Source organism: Peromyscus leucopus, chromosome 8b (assembly GCF_004664715.2).
Source record: "Peromyscus leucopus breed LL Stock chromosome 8b, UCI_PerLeu_2.1, whole genome shotgun sequence".
In the NCBI taxonomy this organism is placed as follows: Eukaryota; Metazoa; Chordata; class Mammalia; order Rodentia; family Cricetidae; genus Peromyscus; species Peromyscus leucopus.
The window spans coordinates 100199873-100218029 of NC_051086.1; the positions used below are offsets into that span (position 1 = coordinate 100199873).

Below are 18157 nucleotides of genomic sequence, written 5' to 3' on the forward strand. Positions count from 1 at the left end.
AAAATCACAATGATACAAATGAGTACTACAAATTTCACAGTATAAAACAAGTGCACAAATTAATTTTGTTCTAAAAGTGTTTTCCTCTTCCCTGTGCCCTGTTCCATACCATGGAATGCTGTCTCTAACTCTCAAGTCTTTTTTTTAAGATTTGTTTTTATATGTATGACTGTTTCCCTACATACAAGTAAGTGCACCACATGCTTGCCTCTTTTCTAAGGAGGCCAGAAGAGGGCATCAGATCCTCTGGAACTGGGGTTACAGACAGTTTTGAGCCACTATGGGGGACTGAGAATCGAACCCGGGTTCTCAGGAAAAGCAGCCAGTGCTTGTCTTTACAACTGTTATTTCCTCACAGAGGAACCCCTCAGCACACAGACCATTTGTGCCTGAAGCATCCTCTCCTTTTCTCATTTATTTCCCTCACAGTGACTGAGACACAGATCTATCTACTTGGATACCGCAGTTAATTAAAATTAGACAAAACAATTTTCCTATGAATGACACATTCTCCCTACATATCTGATTTGTTGTTGTTGTTGTTGTTTTGAGACAGGGTCTCACTATATATTTCTGGTTGGCCTGGCATTCACTATGTAGACCAGGCTGGCCTCAAACTCAAGAGACCCACCTGCCTCTACCCCTCGAGTGCTAGAATTAAAGGTATGTGCCACCATGCCTAGCAGGACTTTGGGGGTTTTTTTGTTTGTTTTTTGGTTTTTGAGACAGGCTGTGTGGCCCTGGCTGTCCTGGAACTCACTTTGTAGACCAGGGTGGCCTCAAACTCAAACTCAGTGATTTGTGCATTCAGAGGCCAGAAAAAGGTGTGGATCTCCTGAAACTAGAATTATAGGCAGTTGGGGCACCTGATATGAGTGCTGGGCACTGAACCAAGGTCTCTTGAAAGAGCAGCAAGTGTTCCAAGCATCTGAACCTCTCTCCAGCCTACATGATCTGAGGAGGGAACAGACAGGCACAGCTCTCTGGGTGCGGCTTGGTCTCCAAGGATGGGCTGTGGACTAGCTCAGCTCCAGCCTTACCTTGTAGTTTTGGTTTTATCAGAGCAAGATTTGAACACACCTGAAGAACCTGAGTGTAAAATGTCACCACAGAGGGGACAGCAAGATGGTTTAGTGGGTAAAGGCACTTGCCACCAAACCTGAGGGCCTGAATTCAGGAACCTGAGCCCACAAGTTAGAGAACCTACTTCCACAGGCTGTCCATTGCCCTCCACACACACTCCATGGTATATACATATGCATGCACATACACAAGCTTAAAATAAATTCATGGTATGAGTTTCACAAAATATGCCCAAAGTTGAGTTATGTTTGTGCTTCTTTTGATGGGACTATGGAGTGATATCAAAGTGGCCACATAGGTATTAATAGAGACAGTAGCGTTGTCTGTACTAAGGTCTAGGGCCTGAGAGCTGACTATATATACAGCTGGCTCCAACTCCACTTCACAGCCTGGAGTAAGTTGTTGCACCTCTCTGTGTCTCTTGTCTGTCTGTAAAACTGGAGTTGAGGCTAACATTATGGCCTCACTGGTTTAGACGGTGACACATTCCATTTTGTAATCATAGAAACAAGCACAACTACCATAAACCAGCTTGGGAACAAACACTTGACTCTTGTTAAGGACCTGATTTAACTGGTAAGTCACAAAAGTACCAGGGTGTGCCAGAGACCAGCCTGCTGGCTGTGTGCATTTGGCAAGCCAGGAAGTCAGCAGGTTTTACACCAGGAACTGGAAAGCAACAGGTGAATCAGGAGTCAATTCAGCCCACGACAGTCAAGATGGCTTTCCTGAACTTGCTCATCACCTGTCAGCCCCTCCTGGCTCTACCCGAAGAGACGTCCCGGGAGGATGAGAACAACAGGTACCCTGGCATTCCAGAAACTGATGTAAGTGGGCGTTTCTCAAAACTCTCAACAGCACTGATGACCTGTGGGCTACAGCCTGAGCCTCACTGGAGGGAAAGGCCCACCTCTCTTACCTGTGGTGGGATGCAAAGCCCGGCAGCGCCAGGCCCGCACGTCTAAGCTTTAAAAGGAATCAACAGTGGCCATGAAGTGTCAAGCAAGGCATGTATGATTAAGTCCCTCCTCCCAGCCGTCTAACCAAGGGGTAGGAACCAGACGCATGAAACAGCTGAGGCCATGCCTGAGGCAGGCACAAGAGAGAAAAGCTCCAATGGTGATAAGCACCCCCACCCAGAACTTGTTCCAGGAGGTTCCTGCCAGAGCTGCAGTTAATCATTCACCCAAACCACAGGAAGGAAGGAATGCCTTTCCAAGTAAGCTCCAAGAGGTCACATAGACAAGAGCGAAGATCCAGCTGCACATAGGCCAGGTGGACAGGTGGCCTGGGGCAGAGACAGTCTCTTCTCTCACCCTAACCCAAGTTTGACTTCTCTCAAGGACAACTTACAGTGCATCCTGAGCATCTCTACAACGCCATCACAAAAGGGCAGAGAACACTGCTGAAGGGAATGAGGGAGGGAGTGGCAGTTGCTAGGCAACCAGTCTAGCCCACCTTTGTTTGCTCTGGTGGCAGCAGCAAAGGTGTAGTCAGAGCTACTTGGCGATGCTCTGGGCTGCCAGTCATTTCTCTGAATTGCTGAACAGCTGTGGTCACCTGGCAGCCTCTTCCACCCACGAACCCCAAAGTGTGAGGCCTGAAGGACAATCCTGACTTGGCTTTGCCCTCATAAGACACAAACTATTAGCAGAAGAACCAGGTAATGACGTCTTTCTTTTTTCCCTATATTCCTGTCAATGGCTGCGGCCTACTGACACCAGTATGGCGAGGCTTCCCGCTTCCAGCTGTCTCCGGGACATTGCCTCAACCACACTCTATTCCTCTCCACCACCACCACCCCCCTTTTTTTAAAGATGTGTGTGTGTGTGTGTGTGTGTGTGTGTGTGTGTGTATGTATGTGTGTGTGTGTGTGTGTGTGTGTGTTCTTCCTATGTGTATGTATGTCCACACCTGCATTCCTGGTACCCTCAGAAGCTAAAAATTGTGTCAGGTGCCCTGAAACTGGCATTATGGATGATTGTGAGCTGCCACATGGGTGCTGGGAACTGAATTTGGGTGAGTAGCCAGTGCTCTTAACTGCTGAGCAGACATCTCTCCAGTCCCACCTGTCTTTTTTTTTTTTGAGACAGGATTTTGCTGTTCCCTGCTGGCCTGGAATTCCTGGGCTCAGGCAGGAATTCAGTCTTCTGAGGAGCTGAGACTTAAGTGTATGGTCATTCCCAGCTGGGCTACTCACCAGTCTCTCAAAATGCCTCCTAAGCACCTGGCAATTGGGTCATTAAAAATGGGGGAGATCTACAGGGTACATTTTAGGCTCTAGCAGGAAGGCTTCGGGGGCTGGAGAGAATGAACCAGAGACTCGAGGCAGCCCCGAGCAGCTTCCAATAGGAAAGCCTTTAGTGTTGGCTAGCCAAATGTATCCAGCTGTTCAGTGCAACTGCACAGAGGCCCAGGGAGGTGGCTTGGAGAGCAATGCTGGAGACAGGGTGTCGCGGAGTGTCGCGCACGGGTGTGTGGGTTCACTCAGATCCGTGGAAAGAGACTCAGAGGCATCTTAAGAATGAATCTGTAATCCCAGCACTCAGGAGGCAGAGGCAGGTGAATCTCCATGAGTTCGAGGCCAGCCTGGTCTACAGAGCTAGTCCAGGATAGGCTCCAAAGCTACGGAGAAATCCTATCTTGAAAAAAAAAAAAAAAAAAAGAATCTAGCCTTTCATGGCTGCAAGGGGGTCCAGCCTCGAAGGCCTGAAGTACTTTCCCTTCACCCAGGGCATTCTTATTTTCTCTCTATTTACAGTTTAGCCAGTTAATTTCTGTATGCTCAAAACAACCTGGAAGGAGCTCCCAAAGATACAATGCCAAGTGCAGATTCCTCGATTTCTCAGGTACCACGGTTTCCAGGTTTCCTGAACCAAGTTTTGCACATAGGCCTTTGATCTTTGGGAGACTCTCAGACAAGATCCACATCGGGCGATAAGAGAAACAAAAGGCGTCTGCTAAACAAAGGGTGGATTAGGGCTGGGTGCTGCTTTCTGGAGTCAGGCCAGGTGCGGCTCAGCAGGGATGGGCCACAAGGCCTTCAGAGCTCTCCGTACTCAGGGTCTCTTGTCTCCTCTCTTCCAGATTTACTCGGGGCCAAATGGTAACCCTAAAGACCATCCAGAATGATGACTTCTGGAACAATCCCTGGGATGTGGGGGGCCTGATAGTGATTGGCTTATTCACCTCCACATTCCTGTTCTTCATCATATTTGCCATTGTGTTTGGATTTGTGGAAAAGACTCTCTGCAGAGAGGACTGACCTGACTTCCTGGAGCCTAGAGGGCAGCAGGGAAAGCCGGGCTGACCTGCCCACCCCATATCTGCAGGAGCTCTGTGGTCCCTCTGGCTCAAGGAAGAATCTTTGTGAACCACTGGATCTGGCTTAGGGGCTGGTCAAATAGAAAGATGGGAAGGCTGGTCTGATGGCATTTCTGGCTCTCCACCCCACTACCAGTTGACCCGCTAACAGTGTACGCGCGTGGAGACTCCGCTCTACCTCAAGTGAGAGCAGCAACGGCTAACTTTTTATAAGGGTCTCTGCCCAGGCAGCAATTTTGCAAGTCCTCAACAGAGAAGGACACAAAACATCAGATGAAGTAAAAATTCCTTTCCAAATCCTCTAACGTGAGCTCATTTTCTATGCAGATGTGGTTCTCAGAGCCAGCCTCTCTAGCAAGCTACAGAAGGCCTGCAAGTCCTCAGGGTCTGCCCTGCAGGCTCTCAGGAACTCCTCACAAGTGCCCCTAGGTTCACAGGGTAACCTCAGTTCCTAAACTGCTCTGTCTCTCCTGCCTCAAGGCTTCTGCATACATTCCTCCTGCCTGGGACAGACATCACACTCATGGCCTGCAGAGTGCTTCCTTGTCCTTCAGATCTCAGCCTAGATCTGTCTTTCTCAAATTTTCCCCGACTGACCCCAGAGACTGGGACGGGGAAATCTGTTACTCTCAGAACAACATTGTACAGGGCTAGGGAGATGGCTCAGCAGTCAAGGGCACCGGCAGCTCTTGCATAGGACACAGGTTCGATCCCCAGCACCCATGTGGGGACTCAAAACTATCTGTAACTCTAGTTCCAGGGAAATTGATACTCTCTTCTGGCCTCTGTGGGCACCAGGCACACATGTGGTGCAAAGACATACATGCAGGTAAAACACTCATACACAAAATTTTAAAAAAGAACAAAAACCACCATGTACTTGTTCTTCAAAACCCATTCTTAAGCAATTCTATATTTTAAATATATAATATTCCCAACAAGACAAGGCCCACACTCAGTGTGCTTGACAGAAGGAAAGAGCAAATAAGCACACAGACAGATGCACTGTATGATGCTGAGCAGCCGAGCTCCTTAATCCAGAGACCCCACGAGACAATCCTACCCAGGCCAAAGGGAAAGCGCCTCTCCATCCCCAGATGCCCAGCCTGCTATTTTAAGCCTGATGCCTACAAGGTTAAAGGCCCACCAAGTTAAAGGTTAATGACTCGTGCTTCTTCATGTCGCAGCTCTGAGAAAATGGCTACATGGCGGAGACAAGATCAAAACCACTAAGTGGTCCCACCCTGGCCACATGAGGAATGGACCTACCTACGTTTTTTGGTGATCCCAAGCCACTGCCCATATCCCACCCTACACACCGCAACCCTGTAATGGCTTCCTTTAGAAATGTACCCACGCAGCTGAGCCCACCCTACTGGTCTTATCCCTCCCTGCCAGGTGCCTGCCTTAAGAGATGCTGGTGGGAACAGTGACCTCAACTTCAGCCTCAAACCAGAACTATGTATTCTTAGAAAAGGAACAACCATCTGTTGAAAGGGGCTGTCTTCCTTCGTGCCGGATACTGTTCACACAATAAACACTCTCTTTCATAAAGAGCAGTGGAAAGAGCTATGCTAGCAAGGTTGACTCCACTTTCCTGAGACCTGGGAATCCTGAGATCCTGAACCTCACCTGTAGCCAACAAGATAGGAGGTGTGAGGCTGAACACGGGGGAGGTGGGCGGGGGAACACAGCAGTGCATCCCCTGGACCTCTTGGCCCCACAGATGTACACTCCCAACTGGCCTGTCGAGGCACTGAGAAGCCACAGAGGCCCCTGCAGACCTGTCCCCTGCCTGGCAGGTTAGAGTGCTGCAGTCTCAGACAAACAGCGGAGGAGACTGACAACCAGCATGAACACTGGTCCTTTCATTCCTCACCACAAAGAGCTCGGCTCACAGAGCCTGAGGAGGCTGAATTTAGCAGTCATGTCCCAGTGGCAGGAAAGGACTCTGGTGGTATGGCCTTATCCAAGGGTGGGCTGGCACAGCAACCCACCACTTTTTCACATGTGATCCTGCCAGAGGCCAAATTAGAGACGCCATTTCCAGAAGGAAATACTTCAATCTGTGTCACCAACTCATCAGTGAGGAGGGAGTGAGAATCCAAATGTCGGAGCCAAATACGCGTCCCCCTCCCATTTCAGGAGAGCCTGAACACGTAGACACTAGTGCTATGTACTGAGTCAGCAGCACCCTCCCTCAAGAGGGCAGTATTTGGGGCAGGGGGCAGGAGTACAGCTCCATGGTAGAGGGTTCAATCCTTACCACCACAAAAACCACGTGCCCTCCCCCCCAAAGACTCCGTGACACGTGTATGAGATGAGCACATCCACTGTGATAATCAAGGAGCCCAAGTTTAGTAGCTTCTATCATGAGTTTTGTGACCACGACCCATCTGGGCTTGGCTTATTTCATCGTTAATTCTGAGGCAATCACTTCTGTTCATCAGCTCTCGGTTTTCCACATAGATGAATAAACGTGTTTTTCGACATAGACTGACTCCTCTTGGGCATCCTTCACATAGGATTCTACTGACTACATGCCCAGTCACAGCTTGTCTCTTTCTATGGCTGGCCCATAGCTCCTGCCCCATGGCCACAGATGTAGACAGGAGGCTCCACATAAGCAGGCTAGTGTTCTGTCAGAAGAGCTGATTTATCCAAAGCATGTGACACTCGCCACCACTCCCACCAGATATGAGTGGGCCCGAAGCTTCTGTCTGGGCTCTGTGTAAGAGGGAGACCAACTCATCAGGTGTGGCGACTCATGCCTATAATCAGAACACCTGGGAGGTGGAGGCAGTCAGGCTAACCAGGAGTCAAAGGCCAGCCTCTGACACATGGCAAGCTGGTGGCCAGCCTAGGTTACACGACCCCATCTCAGAAGCAAACAAAGCAGCATGGGTGACTCACACAGTCAGGGAGCCAGCTCAGTGATAAGAGCCGGCCACATTACTCTGGAGGGAATTGCTCACAGAGTCAGCCAACCATCCAGGAAGTAGGCAGAGGAGAGGACAACTACCCAATGTGGACCAAAGCCTCACACATGAGAGCTAGAGCTTCACTGGCCTCCAGGAGTCAAAAGGAAGGGTCCTGACTTCCACACTGCTTGAAATATGAGCTTTGCAAGCCCGGGACCCTCGGTGGCCCGAGAGCTAGCTTGTACTAGCTGGTAGAGTAATGGTTGCTGGGAGAGGAGGTGACCTGACAAGTCCACACCCAACACAAGTCACTGGTCATTTTTTCCCTTTGAGGAGCAGGGAGGCAATGCAGGGATTCATTGCAGATCCTGCACCTGCCACACAGATGCTCAGCCCCAGCTGTATCACATTCCTAGCCCCACTCACCCCAGTTCTTCACAGAAGGTCACCAGGGCATCAAAGGCCAGCAGGGTGGCTTTATCAGACGCTTTGCTCCCTCGCTTTTCCTGCGGAGAGAGAGAAAAGGCCCACCTAGTCCTCCATGTGCTTCACAGTAAGAACTGAGGGGAGAACATAAAAGGACAGCAAGGAAGCCATTCACCAAGCGGTGCCCCTCGGCCCTAGGTCTCCTGATGTATCAGCATCTCCACTACTGAGTTGGACTTTCTGGGTTCTGGGATGGGAGCTTTTGAGAGCTGACATTTCCAAAAAGATGACCTCCCCCCCCCACCCGAAAAAAAAGTGATTCTCATGCAAAGAGCCCTGGACTGACATTTGGGAAACTATGATTCTATCCAAGTTCTAAACAGTAAATACAAGCTTTGAGTCCTTACATATATATGTGTATATACGCTAACATACAGACCGGAACATTACAACTTAAACTGTCAGCCCTGGGCAGATAAGATTGTGTATTATTGGCCCTTTTTATATCATCGCCAAAAGTTTCTTAAAAAAAAAAAAAAAATCCCTGGGCGGTGGTGGAAGAAGCCTTTAATCCCAGCACTTGGGAGGCAGATCTCTGTGAGGCCAACCTGGTCTACAAAGCCAGTTCCAGGACAGCCAGAGCTGTTACACAGAGAAACCCTGTCCCCCCAAAAAAGGTCAATTAGGGTCAGTGAGCCAGCTTGCTGGACAGGCACTTGTACTAAGCTGAGGGTCTGGACTGGGGACCCCATGGTGAGAGGAAAGGACCAATGCCCACAGCTGTTCTCTGACCTCCACACGCACTCAGTGCCATGTGCTCACACACAACCAATAAAACGCAGGAAAAACAGTCTCACCTTAGAGGGGCTGCAATGATGGATGGTTCAGTGGTTAAGAGCACCGGCTGCTCTTGCAGAGGACCTGGTTTTAATCCCCAGCACCCACATGGTGGCTCACAGCCATCTGGACCCCAGTTCTAGGTGCCCCACCCCTCTTCTGGCCTCCTTGGGCACCAAGCACACATGTGGTGCATGTGCACACACAAGTCAACACTTAGGAACATGAAACAACATTTAAAATACAGAGAACAGACACCTGAAGCAATACTGACTTTTCACTTTTAGCTCTTCCATCCCCAGCACACACAAATGCACACTTCACGGGGAGAGGCAACAGTAAAGGGCACCGAGAGCATCAAAAAAGCAACGTCGAGGACCGAACGTGTGAGGAGGTAATAATGAAACTCATAACACTTTGTATGCCAGTCTGAAAAAAGTGTTAGGGGTCAGAGAGCCGGCTCAGCAGTTAAAAGTACTTGCTGCTCTTGTAGAAGACCCAAAGTCCAGTTCCCAGCACCCACATCATGTCTCACAACCATCTGCAACTCTAGTTCCAAAGGATCTGATGCCCGCCCTCTTCTGGCCTCCCAAAGCTAGCTAGCTCCCTCCCTCCCTCCCTCCTGCAGGCAAAACACTCACGTGCATTAAACAGTAAAGAGTAAAGCTTTATTATTTTCACCTAATGTGCGGGTGTTCTGCCTGAGTGTATGTCTGGGCACCACTTGTGTGCCTGGTGCCCACCGAGCACACCAGAAGACCATCAGTTCCCCTGGAACTAGAGTTACAAGTTGTTGTGAGCTGCCATGTGGGTGCTGGGAATCAAACCAGTGTCTCCTGCAAGAGCAGCCAGGACTCCTAAATTACTGAGCCATCTTTCCAGTCCCATGTTTGTTGATGTTGTTTTATTTGTTTGTTTTGGTTTCTCTGTGTAGCCTTGGCTGTCCTGGAACTCACTCTGTAGACCATACTGGCCGTGAACTCACAGAGATCCACCCGCTCTACCTCCTGAGTGCTGGGGTTAAAGGCGTGTGCCACCACTGCTCGGATTGTTAATTTTTTAAAAAAATTTATTAATTATATATACAGTGTTCTGTCTGCACGCATCACTGCAGGCCAGAAGAGGGCACCAGATCTCATTACAGATGGTTGTGAGCCACCATGTGGTTACTGGGAATTGAACTCAGGACCTTTGGAAGAGCAATCGGTGCTCTTAACCTCTGAGCCATCTCTCCAGCCCCTTGTTAATTTTTTTTTAAAGAATGTTAGCTAGGGATCTAGCACAGTGACACAGTACTTGCCTGGCATGTATGAGAACCTGGGTTCAAACCTTATGATACTGATTATGTATTTATGTGCAGTGCTAGGGGTTAACTTGGGCTTCACCCATGCATGTTAGGCAAGAGTTCTACCACAGAGCTATACTGCAAGCCCCAACTTGTGATAGCGGTCTTTTCCTCACATGACTATGTCAACACAGTTCCAAGCTGAACCACACGATTACAATTTGACATGTGCCATGATCACATTTCCTTTTTGTACAGCATTGTTTCCTCTGAAAACAGCGACTTCTCCCTGCCCTGACTTCTTTAGATTTCAGTGTGTCGCTAATTCACCCCCAAATGCTCTGACATAACAAAGAATTCATTTCCACAGGGCCCAAGAGATCAATTTGATTTTTGAAAACCTCCTTGAGCCTTGCGCTCCCAGTGGATCTCTGATTCTGCTCCAGGCCAGTCCCCATCTCTCCTCCTGGCTTTCCTCACACTGGCATGGCAAGCACTTTGCCCTCAGAGCCGTCCCCCTGGCACTGATGCCCGTTTTCTTGCTTAACTTCTCTTACGTATATGAGTGTTTTGCCTGTGTGTGTGTGTCTGTGCACCACACGCACTCCTAGTGCCCCTGGAGGCCAGAAAAAAGCATCAGATTCCCTGGAGGTGGAGTTAGAGATGGTTGTGAGTGCCATATGGGTGCTGGATTTTGGACGTGGGTCTTCTGCAAGAGCAGCAAGTGCCCTTAGCTACTGAGGCATCTCTTCAGCCCCAGGTTTTATTATGTATTTTTTGTGAACATTTTAAAAGATTATTTGTCTATATGTATGAGTGCTGCTTTTGTTTGGTTTTTGTTTTTAATGAGTGTGGATATTTTACCCTCATTTATTCCCGTGTACTATGTGCATGAAGTGCCCAAGGAGACCAGAGGAGGGCGCTGAATTCCTTGAGACTGAAGTCACTGAGCCATCTCATCCCAGGTTTGGTTTTTTAATAAACTCTTTTTTTATTTTATTTTATTTTTTTGGTTTTTCTTTTATTTATTTATTTGTTTGTTTGGTTGGTTGGTTGGTTGGCTTGGTTTTTCGAGACAGGGTTTCTCCGTGTAGTTTTGGTCCCTGTCCTGGATCTCGCTCTGTAGAACAGGCTGGCCTCGAACTCACAGAGATCCTCCTGCCTCTGCCTCCCGAGTGCTGGGATTAAAGGCATGCGCCACCCCTGCCCAGCGCTTTTGTTTTTAATGAAGTCACTGAAGCCCCTCACCCCAGGTTTTGTTTTGATGACGTCGTGATGAAGTCCACTCTTAATGTGGATTGGGGTTTCCAGGCAGACATTTGCCTTTTCTTTTTCTGTTTTTGCTTTGTTTTGTTTTTTTGAGATACAGTTTCATTCTATCTTCTAGACTGGCCTTGAACTCACTATGCATCACAGGCTAGCCTAAAAATTACAGCCATCTCCTTGTCTCCGCCTCCTGAGCGCTAGGACTGTCACTACACCGTTAGTTGACATTTCTGCTTGCTGCTGTCCTCTCCTGTTCTCCTTACCATTGTAAGTTTATTTTTTTATTCCTTCACTGTCACTTGGGTGGGGATCAGAAATAACTGTGTTCAATTTGCAACCTTTATTTGTGTGTGTGTGTGTGTGTGCGCGCGCGCGCGCGCGCGCGCGCGCGCACACATGAGTGAGTGCAGATAGGCGCCTATGGAGAAGTTACAGGTGCCTCTGAGCTGCCTGACGTGGGTGCTGAGGTGAGAACTCAAGTCCTCTGCAAGAGCAGCAAGGACTCCTAATCATCAAGCCAACTCTCCAGCCCCCCTTTCTTTTCTTTTTAAAAATTACCATCTATTCATTAGAAAAAATGACAAGTTGGCGACATTTTCGTACACATGCACCATGTACTTTGGCAGAGGCCAGTGTTGATAGCCTCCTCTATCACTCTTCTTTATCAGCTAGACTGGCCAGGGCCTGGTACAAGTAGCATTTTTTTTTTTTAAAGATTTATTTATTATGTATACAGAAGAGGCTGCCAGATCTCATTACAGATGGTTGTGAGCCACCATGTGGGTGCTGGGAATTGAACTCAGCACCTCTGGAAGAGCAGTCGGTGCTCTTAACCTCTGAGCCATCTCTCCAGCCCACAAGTAGCATCTTATTACCATCTTACCTTTCCTCTCAGCTGCCAGAATGTGAGTACACACCACGGTATCAGGCTTGGTTTGTTGTTTTATCTGCTTGTTTATTTACTATGGTGCTGGAAACTGAACTTGGCCTCACAATGTGCATTATGAGCTCTATCACTGAGCTACCCCAGCCCTTTGGGTTTTTGAGACAAGGTTTTGCTATGAGCCTAGGTAGACCTGGAACTGGAACTCACTCTGTAACTTTGGTTGTCCTTGACTTTGAATCTCTCTGCCTCTGCCTCTTGAGCTCAGAATTACAGAGGTTCACCATCATGCCCAGCTGATTTTTGCTTTTAAAAATCTTGAATTATGGACTAACAAGATGGCTTAGCAGATAGATGTGATCTGACTGCTATCAAAGCTGCTAAACTGAGATCGATCCCAGCACCTAAGTGGTGGAAGGATAGAACTAACTCCTGGAAGTTGTCCTCTGACTTCCAGATGTGTACAGCGGTGTTCCCACCACACCCAAGCATGTAAATTAAAAAAAAAAAAAAAATTGCCAGGCATGATGACACAATCCCAGCCTTAAATCTGAGTGCCTTAAATCCCAGTATTCGGGAGGCAAAGGCAGGTAGATGTCTTGAGTTTGAGGCCAGCCTGGTCTATAGAGTGAGTTGCAGGACAGCCAAGGGCTTTACACAGAGAAACCCTGTCTTGGAAAACCAAACACAAATAATCAAGATGATCTTTCTTCTCTCAAGAACATAAACTATCTTAGCCTTAATTTTGCAGTTTTTTGAAGTATCAACCCATCTGAAATTCATACACATATCATACAGGAACCTAATTTTATCTTTTTTCCCAGCACTGACTACTCAAGTCTCTCCTTTTCCTGGTAACCTGCAATATACCTATAAATAATTGGATAACCAGTAAAAAAAATTAAGTGGCTAAAGAAAAAAACAAAGAACATGGGAAAATACTTATGTAACAAAGCTCACTAAAACAAGGCAAGAATGATTTTGTTTACATGTACAAGATGGTATTCAGGTAAGCTACATGTTGACAAAGAGAAGTCTAGCCCAGCTTGTCACCAGCAGCCTGCTCACCCTACATACCATTTCCCCTTGGGTATGCTTTCCAGGCCAAGACCCTCCCTCCAGTTTACAGAAGCTCTGTCTGGGCTCAGTACGAGCTACAGGAAATGGAGTAGTAGGTTCATGCAAAGCGTCTCCTGCCCAGGACTTACCTGGAGTTTGGCTATCTCCTTTCTGATGAGGAAGCTGACTTGGTCTCTGTCATTCCTAGAGTAATAGAGACGGCACCAAGATGGTTTCCCATCCCTACCAGCACGGCCAGACTCCTGGTAGTAGCCAGCCATAGACTTGGCAATATTCCAATGGGCAACAAACCTGTGTGACACAAAAGAACACGATACGTGACAGGAGAGCTGAGTGCTCCATGGAGGGTGATGCTGTCAGGAGAACAGCTCACTCCCTGGTGGCCAGCTACAGGGGACTAACACAAGAGACAGATCACAGCGTATGTCAGAGTTGGCGGGGTGAGACACAAGTGGCCCTGATATCAACAGCCTCTCTGCCATAGAGCTGCCCAACCCAGAGGCCACAGCATGAATTATGGGAGAAATTCTAGTAAACATGGTAAAAAAAAAAAAACAACCCAGACTCAACCACCAGGATTGAAGGGATGGCTCAATGGTCATGAGCACTGGCTGCTCTTCCAGAGACTAGGGAGTGAATCCCAGCACCCATGTGGCCGCTCACAACCTTCTCTAACTCCAGGTACAGGGGATCCAATCCCTTCTTGTGGCCTCTGCAGGCACCAGGCACACCAGTGGTGCACACACAATTGCAGGCAAAATATCTATACACATAAAATAAAAACAAAACCAAAAACCCTTAAAGCCAGAGACCGGAATAAATACCAGACTGAAGAACAGGCTGGGCAAACTAGGCAATGTTGGCACACTCCTTTAATCCCAGCATTTGGGAGACAGAGGCAAGTGGATATCCAAGTTGAAGGCCAGCCTGGTCTACAGAGCAAGTTCCAGGACAGCCAGGGCTACACAGAGAAGCCCTGTCTTGAAAAAACAAAAACAAACAAAGAATAGGCTGGGCATGTTGGTGTATAACTTTAACCAGAGCACCCAGGAGGCAAAGGCAGCATCTGAGAGTTTGAAGCCAGCCTGGTCTGGTCTATATAGGGAGTTCCAGGCTAGCTAACTATACAGTTAGACCCTGTCTCAATAAATAAAGATCAGAGGCTGAAAGACAGCTCAGCAGTTAAGAACTGTACTGCTCTTGTAGAGGATCCCAGGTTTAATTATTAGCACCTATGTTGAGTGGTTCACAACAACCTATAACTCCAGCTCCAGATTTGACAGATTTGTGGGTACTGTGCGCGCACACAAAGTAAGTCCAAAAAACTTGTTATTGATGAATTGCATGACCTGTTTTATACCCTCTTTGAAGAGGGAGGGGGTCCTTATTAAACATCTCCTGATCATCAGTTACGACATTTGTTGCATTTGTTAGTCACCGCCATGTGAGCTGGCCTACTCTAGAGATGATAAAGGAGACTGGAGAGGCAACTGTATGAGAACAGCTAGGACTGGACCCTAAGGGTGTCTGACCTCCAAGTCGGCTTCTAACAAGCCACAGCAGACCAGGACTCAACCCCTAATTCCACAGTCCGTGTTTTTTCAAATGTACAATTCCAGTTAGCACAGTGACTAATTCCCAGCGGGTGACACAGACTTAACAGCATGTACATAGAAGTGTTCTGCAAATATATAGACATTACTGTTGGTGTCAGGACAAAGGACTTCAGGCGGTAATCCGTACGTTTTTCCAAAGTCAAACCATGATGGGAAGTAAAACCTTTCCTAGAGTTGACAGAATGAGACTTGAGGCTAGGATGAACCTATCTCTTCTAGACTGTCACTGAACAGTAACTAGGATGTGAGTAATAAGATCTTCACCTTTGACTCCCACAGGGAAAAGGCTGAAATAGTTACTTGCTCCAGCCCCCATAAAGTTCTACCTGAAAGATGGATGTTAATGGACAACCTGATAGCATACTGCCAAGTTCCCTGGGCTGGACACCCAGAAACTGTCAGCATTTGGGCTGTATACTAGGGATTCCCCTGGTGGCCTCCCTCCTCAGTGGCACTAGACAAGCATATGGACTTGGGACTTTGTACACAGCACTAGGCAATCTACTATAAGCCAAGCCCCAACTGGGAACATAAGATAAGAACCAGAACTTACCGGACATTAGCTTTGTCCACTCCCATCCCAAAACTGATCGTTGCAACAATTACAGGGACTTTCTCCTCCATCCATTCATTCTGTACCTGTGTTCTATCAGAAGCCTTCAGCCCTGGAAAGGAGGGAAAGTGTCAAGGAAAACTCACACTTCCTTTGGGTTTATCTTCAGGGTGTGGGGAGTTTTTGATACTGTCCTGCACACTTAACCTACACCCTGAATCCATCACTTCTTATCCATATGACCACGGGCCAGGCACTGAACCTCATAGAACCTGAACTAGCCAGCCAGGCACACACCTTTAATCCCAGTAACTTGGGAGGCAGAGACAGGGGGAGCTCTGAGTTCAAAGCCTGGTCTCCATAGTGAGTTCCAGGACAGACAGAGATACATAGTAAGACCCTGCTTCAAAAAACCAAAAATAAATAACCCAGGAGTGGCACAGAATATTTAGTAAACAAGAGAGCCAAGAACTTAAGTCCACAGGTCTCCAAAGTCTGTGGTCTTTTTTTTTTTATAATACCCGGGCCCACAAAAAAACTATCACCTCGGGTTGGAGAGATGGCTCAATAGTTAAGAGCCAGCTGTCCTTCTAGAGGACCAGGGTTTGATTCCCAGCACCCACATGGCAGCTCACAACCACCTGTAATTCCAGTTCCAAGGGGTCCAATGTCATCCTCTGGTTTCTGTGGGCACTAGGCATGCAAGTGGTACACAGACAAGCTTGCAGGTAAGACACCCACACACATAGAAACAAAAGCTCCTTGTCTGCTGCTAGGTAGGCACAGGACAGAAGAAAGAATTCTGGAGTCACAATGTTCTAGACTCCTTTAGTGGACTGAAGTGAATCACTTTAGCTCCACATGAGTATCTAGAAATAGGCAACAGACCACCCTGCTAGTCAGGATCCATAAGGAAGAGGTGGCATGCTAAGAAGCATGCAATAGTGAAGAGGACCAAGAGCTCTGGCACCACTTACCTGCGTGGTAAGCCTTGGCCTTCACACCCCTGCTGCTGAGCTCTATGGCCAGTTGTTCACAAGCCTCCCTAGTCCTGCAGTAGACAATGCCGCAGCCAGAGAACAACTGAACAGGAAGAGGTAGGAAGATAACAGTCAGGGAAGGACGGGACAACCAAACCACTCGGGAGAGCACAGCCTGCTTTAAAGGCCCACACTTTCTCTCACCAATGCCCCAGTCTTCTCTTAGACTGAACAGCTGACAGGGATCATCACTTTTAAAAAAGCAGAGCCAATCCTGGCATAGTGGTGCATGCCTTTAATCCCAGCAATAGGGACCAGGCAAACCTCTGAGTTCAAAGCCAATCTGATCTACATTAGGGGGACCCAAGACATCAAAGGCTACATAGTGAGATCCAACATCAAAAAAAAAAAAAAAAAAAAAGAGGGACCAAAGCAAAAATCCAAAATCCAGCTTTTCTAACTCCCTGGTTTCCTCTCTGAAAACCCCCATGTAGGTCTACCAAACATACAAGGACTGTTCACCTGCCTCCCAAGGTAGGATCTGGGACCAGAGAATCCCAGTGAAGAGGGTAAATGCTAAGTTTAAAAAAGGGAAAAACTCTCTTTGTACACAGGTTTTAAGGAGCCTGGCTAACTAGAAAACAAAGGGCTTTGAAAACAGTAGACAGGCCGGGCGGTGGCGGCACACGCCTTTGATCCCAGCACTCGGGAGGCAGAGGCAGGCGGATCTTTGTGAGTTCAAGGCCTGCCTGGTCTAGAGAGTAAGATCCAGGAAAGGTACAAAGCTACACAGAGAAACCCTGTCTTGAAAAAAAAAAGAAAAAGAAAACAGTAGACAGACAGCACATTGGCCTCTCCACCCCAGTACCTCACCCCTTTATCAGCCTTCTGTCCCAGAGCCTTAAGGCAGAAGTCCCTCAGATTCCCATAGAGGTCGGAAATGAGTTCCTTGAACTGCACATCATAGAAGAGATTGGCCCGGAAGCAGGGAGTCTTGAAAGAGGCTACTGGCTGCTTCAAGTGTAGGGCAGCAAACACATCCTCTTGAACTTGTGGGGTGGCTGTGGCAGTCAGAGCCACACAAGGGGCATGTGCCAGGCGGGAACGTAGGGCACCCAGACGCAAATAGTCAGGACGGAAGTCATGTCCCCACTGGGAAACACAATGAGCTTCATCCACCACCAAGTAGGAGAGCAGGTTTCGGGACATGAGGGAATTCAGGGTGGGCTGGAAGGAGGCTGAGGCTGCCATCTCCGGGGTGATGTACAAAAGTTTGGTCCGAGGTTTGTCTCGCTCCAGGTCAGACAGCAGCTCCTTCCTCTCCTGTACTGACAGCTTTGAGTTCAGGGAACTAACTTGTACCTTCAAGGCCAGCAGATGGTCTACCTGGTCCTGAGATTAGAGGAAATAACACAGTAGAGCATCATTAGCCCTCAGGACCTGGCAAGAAGCACAACAGCATCTCAACCATGGAATATGAAGCAGCCTCCTCCTACACTCCAATATGTCTTCTCTTTGCTCAGAAGAATGGATAGACAAATGGATGGGAGGACAGGCTTTGGAGTCAGGAAAACCTGGATCTACTGCTGGCTCACTTAACGGTCATATACTCTCTGATCCTCAGTTCATTCCCCTTCACCATATGTACCCCTCACTCCCACCACAGTAACCACACAATAGGATTGTGACCAGAGTTCAATGAAACTGCTCCTCAAAGGTGACATGGTGGCATGTGCCTGTAATCTCAGCACTTCAGATGTAGAAGCAAGAGGATCAGGAGTCTGAGGCTAGCCCCACCTACATGGTAAGTTTGAGGCCAGCCCAGGCTATAGGAGACCCTGCCTCAAAAGATAAAAAAAGAAAGAATGAGGCCAGGAGTGGTGCCACATGCCTTTAAATTCAG

The 18157-nt window shown here is 48.0% G+C and overlaps 2 protein-coding genes across 6 annotated transcripts in view; one reads left to right on the forward strand and one right to left on the reverse strand.

Moving 5' to 3' along the window:
* Positions 1–18157, reverse strand: part of Recql5 (RecQ like helicase 5) — a 41803-nt gene that overhangs the window by 18282 nt on the left and 5364 nt on the right. For all 5 annotated transcript variants that reach the window (XR_005090415.1, XM_028889644.2, XM_028889645.2 and 2 more), the window contains 5 exons: positions 17128–17646; positions 16252–16357; positions 15275–15386; positions 13234–13396; positions 7755–7834 (listed from right to left, as the gene is read on the reverse strand). Coding sequence is in view for 4 of the 5 variants with exons in the window: in XM_028889644.2 (XP_028745477.1) it covers positions 7755–7834; positions 13234–13396; positions 15275–15386; positions 16252–16357; positions 17128–17646 (980 nt within the window). In the remaining variant the exon portion in view is untranslated. The remainder of the gene's footprint in view (positions 1–7754; positions 7835–13233; positions 13397–15274; positions 15387–16251; positions 16358–17127; positions 17647–18157) is intronic.
* On the forward strand, positions 1597–4709 carry Smim6 (small integral membrane protein 6). Its single transcript, XM_037201262.1, has 2 exons — positions 1597–2746; positions 4171–4709. Exon 2 carries the CDS (start codon positions 4187–4189, stop codon positions 4346–4348), a length of 162 nt encoding a protein of 53 aa, XP_037057157.1. The 5' UTR covers positions 1597–2746; positions 4171–4186; the 3' UTR covers positions 4349–4709.